General features: G+C 34.9%; 1 protein-coding gene across 1 annotated transcript; it reads left to right on the top strand.

The window, feature by feature from the left end:
* Positions 1 to 465: 465 nt before the first annotated feature.
* LOC137738411 (uncharacterized) lies at positions 466 to 4,145 on the top strand. Its single transcript, XM_068478048.2, has 6 exons — positions 466 to 1,236; positions 1,330 to 1,482; positions 1,558 to 1,668; positions 1,779 to 1,823; positions 2,033 to 2,775; positions 3,278 to 4,145. Exons 1-6 carry the CDS (start codon positions 579 to 581, stop codon positions 3,935 to 3,937), a joined length of 2,370 nt encoding a protein of 789 aa, XP_068334149.2. The 5' UTR covers positions 466 to 578; the 3' UTR covers positions 3,938 to 4,145.
* Positions 4,146 to 6,447: the final 2,302 nt, after the last annotated feature.

The raw sequence follows: 6,447 nt of genomic DNA, 5'->3' as shown, positions 1-6,447 counted from the left end.
TCAATGGATTATTTTAATATTCAATTCGTTAGTGAGATGTTGATTCTAGAAGAAAAAAAAAACACAAGAGAAACAATTGGTGTTGAATTTATTATACTCATCAATCAAGTTTTATTGTTATTTAATCTCTTAATCATCAAGTTTTATTGTTCTTCACTCTCAATCTTAGACTCTTGACTGCAAACATTTAGTACATTTGTGTCTAAAAACGTGAATCGTGTAATGTTTAAGTAATGTTTGTTTATTTATCTTCTTTTGATATTAATTTTTAATAATATTGATGTGAAAATAGAACTTTTTATGTGTTTAGCAAATTCTTTTTTATACAAATCAATATACAAAGAATAGGAGATCAGAGAATTTTAGAGCCCCCACTTCAAAGGCTCGCCTAGAGCCCCAAATTCTCAGGGCCGGCCCTGGTTGAACATGTAATTAATGGTATTAGATATTAGTTTTATAGTTTGTAATAGAAAAGCGCTCCTTACGGAGTCAATTGAAGACAATGAAAACAAAAAATTGACCCACATCCTCATTATTTCTGAGACTCAGCTCAGTAAAGCAGAGGAATCAGAGCAGGAATGCATCGAAAACTGCCACAGATGGTGTACTGGAGAGAGGCAACGGAGGATCGGAGTGATCAAAACAAAAGAGATAGTGAATTGAAAAAAATTGAAGACTCGAAACATCCCTATGTATGTGCCATGAAGGGTGACTGGGAAGGCGTGACAAACTACTATAAGGACAAACCGGACGAATTGCTCATTCCAATGACGGTGTGCAGTGACACTGTTTTTCACCTTGCGGCTTCTTGCTGCAGCAGAACACAAGGTGAAAAAGTCCTCGAAAAGTTGAAAAATATACTCGGGAATTCGACCAGCTATGACCCTAGAAGCGTTCTGAGGAAATTGAATAACACTGGAAACAATACTCTTCACAGCGTGAGTTTGTCCGGAAATGTGGAAGCAGCAGATTACTTGGTGAGAAACTTCAACGAGCCTGTCATCGTCAGTACTAAAGCTAGTATTGATGAAAAGAATGATGCTCTGCCGCTGCTAGAGACTCGGAACAATTTAGGAGAAACTCCGTTCTTCAGGGCGGTTGCTGTTGGTCACACTGACTTGGTCAAGTTTTATGATCGCAAACAGCAGGAGGATAATCCGGACAATCTTTGGAGGCACTTCCACAGAAATGACAAAATGTCCATTCTTCATATGGCAGTCCTTGAGCAACGTTTCGGTCTCTCTCTCTCTCTATGTGAAAATGCACACTTTGATTCTCAATATTGCAGATTAATAACTCTTGCTTGATCTTTTATCTTCCAAAATGCAGAGACTGCTCTTTGGTTACTGGAGAACTATTACGACTACCTAGCGCACCAAAAGGAAGATAAAGGATTGACATGCCTTCAATTGCTTGCCCAAATGCCAACTGCCTTCGAGCCACAATTTCAGCAAAGCATATGGAAGATGCTCATTTACTATTGTATGCACAGTTAATCTACGTACTGCTATATATCCACCCGTGCCCAAATCCTACTTAATGTTGTTATATATGCAGGCCTTCCTGATGGAGGAGATGTGGTCACACCCAATCAGAAGGATGATGTAGAGACCAACTTGGATAGCAACCAGACGCGCCATCAATCTATCTCTCGGAACAAGCTTGCAGGTAACCTAATTAGTTAATCAAATAAAGTACACAACTAGCTAGCTAAAGCGCCCCGTTGATGGCATTTTTTCAATGTTTCTGATGAAGGTGCATGCATAAATGTTTTGCAGGCTTTGCGAAGGTTTACTCTTCAGTGTGGGACTCCCTTGCTAAAAGTTTGTTTACTTTCTGCCTTTTCCTCTGTGCATTTTCATCATAATGAAAACTTGTTACTGGAATTCTAGAAAAGATGCAGTATTTACTTAATCCTTATGATTTTACATGAGAAGATGTAGCGTGCATGACAACTTTTTTAGAGTGCCGATAACATCTTCCTATGACACGTTAGTTAATATATACATATGCTTGATCATGTGATGGATAGGAAGAGGAAGCTCGCAGAGCGGCATAATCTACAGGATATGGAAGGACAAAAAAAACAAAAAATCACTAGAAAAAATCATCCACGAGCTCGTTAAGTCGGACTACTCTTGCCTGATTACTAATGAGAAAGCAAAACCCAAGACCATTTCTTTAGGGTCCAATCTCAGTAAAAAAAGAAAGGCGACCGCAAAAACATCTAAATCGGATAAGGGAAAAGGTGGTGATGGAGGTGAAAAAGGACCGGAAGCTGCAGAAACATCCAAATCGGATAAGGGTAAAGGTGATGATGGAGGTGAAAAAGGATTGGAAAACGCAAAAACATCCAAATCAGATAAGGGACAAGGTAATGATGGAGGTGAAAAAGGACCCGAAGCTGCAAAAACAAACATTTCGGATAATGCGCCGAGGTATAAAGTTTACAACTTTACACCATTGCATATAGCAACCATCACAGGAATTATGCCCATTGTGGAGGAGATACTTGAACAGCATCCTCAGGCAGTTGAGCACGTTAACTATGACGAACGCAACATATTGCATCTAGCCATTAGGAACCGTCGGAAAGAGATCCTTAATCTTATCAAAAGCAAACCAACTGTGATGTCGAGGCTGAAAGAGTGGATGGACTGCGATGACAACACCATATTGCACCAGGCTGCAGATAGGGGTTACTACTCCAAAGCATTGTCTCAAAAACTAATTGGCCCTGCAATGCAATTGCAAGAAGAGCTACGTTGGATGCTGGTAATGTTCTCTTGCTAGACCTGATAAATTACTTACGTTGTTAGACAAGTACTTATGTTACTAATTAAAGGCTGGTTTGGTATTGCTGTGCTTTGAAAAAAAATTGCTTCTGCTGTACTGTGAGAATAAGCAGCTGTGAAATATAGCATCAGAGTGTTTGGTAAACCTTTTTGTAAAAGTGCTTTTGAAAGAAAAAAAAGCAGTATTATAGTGTTTGGTAAACTTTTATGTAAAACAGATGTGAAAAAAGTCGATTTTTGCAGCTTCTTGTTTTTGGTTTTTTTTTTTCACCCAAAACTGTGAAAAAAAGTTGAAGCTGAATGTTTACCAAACACAAAAACAGCTCCTAGCTTTTTTTTATACCAATTTTTTTAATAATCACCTCAGTATCAAACCAGGCCTAAGTCGGTTCACATAGAAAAAGACTTATGTTGTTAGACAAATACTTCTATAACAAAACCTATACATCAACATGATAGATGTGTACGTGTGTTTGTGTCAGTGTGTAAAAGAAATACTACCGCCTCGGTACACCTTGCACCGCAACAAGAAGGACCAGACAGCTGAGAAGCTGTTCAACTGCCAGCATAAACGTCTTCTGGAGTCGGCACAAAAATGGGTAAAAGAAACGGCTCAGTCATGCTCAACTGTGGCGGTGCTAGTGTCCAGTGTGGTCTTTGCAGCTGCCTACGCCATTCCCGGGGGTGCTAGTGACGAAAATGGCCTTCCTCTTTTCCAAAACGATCCTCACTTTTTGTTCTTCACCTGCATGGACGTTGTGGGCATTGCCTGCTCATTATCTGCTGTGGCATTCTTTCTCTCGGTCCTCTCCTCCCCTCTCGAGTACCCATATTTCGTTAACACTGTTCCTCGCAAGATCATGACTGGATTCATCTTGCTCTTCTTGTCAATGGCATCCACCATGCTTACCTTTGCCGCCACCATTTTGCTCTTGCTTCGTGTAGAGAAGAAATGGACCAAGTTTGTACTTTACCCTATTGCATTTTTCCCAGTCCCTCTATTCGGCCTGCTGCAATTTCCTATGTATCAATCTTTCATTGTCATGTTTCAAAAAATTGATGATTGGATTTTCAGCCCCTTACGCTGCCCCCTCGGCTTTTCCAAGAAGAGATCAATATGGGACAAGCGTAAGGCGTATTGAATCACATAAGCCTTTCGATGGGGAAGAATTTGTGGTTCAAATTCACAATCTTGCAGCTGAAGTTACTTATGGGTTTGTATTTATCATTTGAATATTTCATTTGGGTTCTTCTTCTTTTCTCCCCAATATAATGTCACAATTTTATTGTGTCTTTGTATTAAGTTATGGGCAATTAGTGAAGAATAAAGAGGCTTGTTTCTATGCTAAAGATCTGGTATCATGCATACTTTTGTTTGATTTGCATTTATAATTTGAGTTTATATAGTATAGCCGAGCAGCGTAGCCAAATTGGAAAGAGTAGTGTGTTCCCCTCTTTACACTCAAGTCCGAATCAGCTCTCTAACTAAATTTTGAAATTCTAAATTAAACTTATGATTATATTTATCAAACACTTTACCAATATACATTAAGCTAATACACAAATTTTTATACTCAAGCTAATACAAAATTTTTATACTCTCCTTTCATATAATAACTTTTTAGAAAGAACTCAGTGGACATTACCTAATTTACAAGTAGCAAGAAATAGACAACCAGATAAAGTACAAATATATGAAACTAGTACAGATCAAGCAACAATTAGGTTTAGTAATTACAAGAAATTAGAAAAAACAAAAGAAGATGAAAGTGAGATTGAAAATGAGAGCATTCATATGACTTTTGATGATTTAGATATTAATTTAGTTGAGCAAAATTTTGATCATATTGTAGATAAGTTTATAGAAGATATTGATTATTTAGATGAAGAAAAATATTTAGAAAATATAATTCATATGATTTAGGACTACATAGAATTTTAGATGAAGAGATGAAAAAAAAAAAATTAATTTTAGAAATAGGAGTAGAACATATATTAGGATCAAAAGAATATAATAATTTATTAGAATTGAAAGTAGAATGTAATCCAACAGAAAAAAATAGTACATCTGGAGTAGAAAATCTAGGACACACGGATAGAACTGATCAACAATTTTTGAGACCAATAAATGAACAATATAATGAGAAAGCAAAAGTAGATTAAATAGAAGAAAGTATGACAAAACCATCGAGCAAAAATAGGATTCCATATTTGAGAGGGTTAGAACAAATTAATATAGCAGGAAATATATTAAACATAGATAATGTAGATCCACAAGACTGGGAGAGAACAATTGAAAGATGGAAAAAAGGTTGCGTACTTGCAGCATTAATGTTAGATTTTAGTAATTCACAAAATATGTTAGATTACTTTGAGCATACTTTAGATGGTTTAGTTTTTTATTATTTCCAGTCATGGAAAATTCAAAATCTAGAACAACATCATGCAGCTAAAACACATTTTAATATTGATGGTTTTGTTACTTTGATTAAACAAGAATGTTTGGATCATAATAGGTTAGATGGCAGAAGTGAACAAGAACAAATAAGAGCAATTAGAAATTTAGAACAATTACAAATTTGTGATTTATAGTATATAGATGAGTATACCACAGATTTCTTTAAATATTTAGGATGAATAGGAATAATTAGTGATATTAATTTATTAGATACTATATGACAAAAATAAAAGAACCAATAGAAGAAAAGATTTGGAATGAATGGCAAAATCATCCAAAGAAAAATGATATTGCAATAGGACCTAGAATTCAACATGTATATGATATACTTAGATAAGAGTGTAGTCAAATAAAAGATAAGAAACAAATTAGGAAACAATTTTACATGAGTTGTAAAAATATAGATTTACCACAACAATATGGTTGTCATAAGAAAATATATAAAAAGAAATATAGGTCATACAAACCATACAAACAGTATAAGAATTTCAGCATAAGACCTTCAAGAACATATAGGAAGAGAAAATATATTCCAAAACAATTTAGAAAAAGAAGTGGTAGACTTTGGGTTAGAAAATATAAAGTGCCAAAAGATAAAAGTAGTTGTAAATGTTATTCATGTGGCGAAGTTGGACAAATTAGACCTAAATGTCCAAAATTAGGTAAACAGTTGAGAGAAAAAGTATATTTAATGGAGTTGTTTAAGTTAGAAGAAGATGAGGATATACAGTCAATATACAGCTTAGATGGTTTAAGTGATAATGAGAGTATTTGTAGTATAGAAAGTATAAATATGATAGATTCAGACTCGAAAAATTCAAGTAGCACAAATAGTGATCTAGAAGAGTATATATGTGCATTCGTAGAAGAACAACATGAAGAAGAATATAAATACATTAATTTAGGTTGGCCAAAAAAATGTCATAAGTGTAGTAAATTAGTTGCAAATAAATACTATAATACATATTCAATGTTATGTGAAAAGTGTTATAGTAATAGGTTATTAGAAGTTAATTCAGCAGAATCACAAGAAAGTACTGAAATATTAGAAAATACTTTTCATAGTATAGAAAAGCCATAAAAATAGTTCTTTAATTAGCATAAATTGTGAAATAGAATTAGCAAAAGAACATACAATAAAAACAATAGCCATGATAGACACAAGAAGCACAAAAAGTGTCATAACAAAAGAGT

The sequence above is a fragment of the Pyrus communis genome, chromosome 13, assembly GCF_041283825.1.
Source record: "Pyrus communis isolate YQ-2024b chromosome 13, ASM4128382v1, whole genome shotgun sequence".
NCBI classification, from domain to species: Eukaryota; Viridiplantae; Streptophyta; class Magnoliopsida; order Rosales; family Rosaceae; genus Pyrus; species Pyrus communis.
Note: the sequence above shows the minus strand (reverse complement) of the source record. Positions and strands in the feature narration are given on the sequence as shown.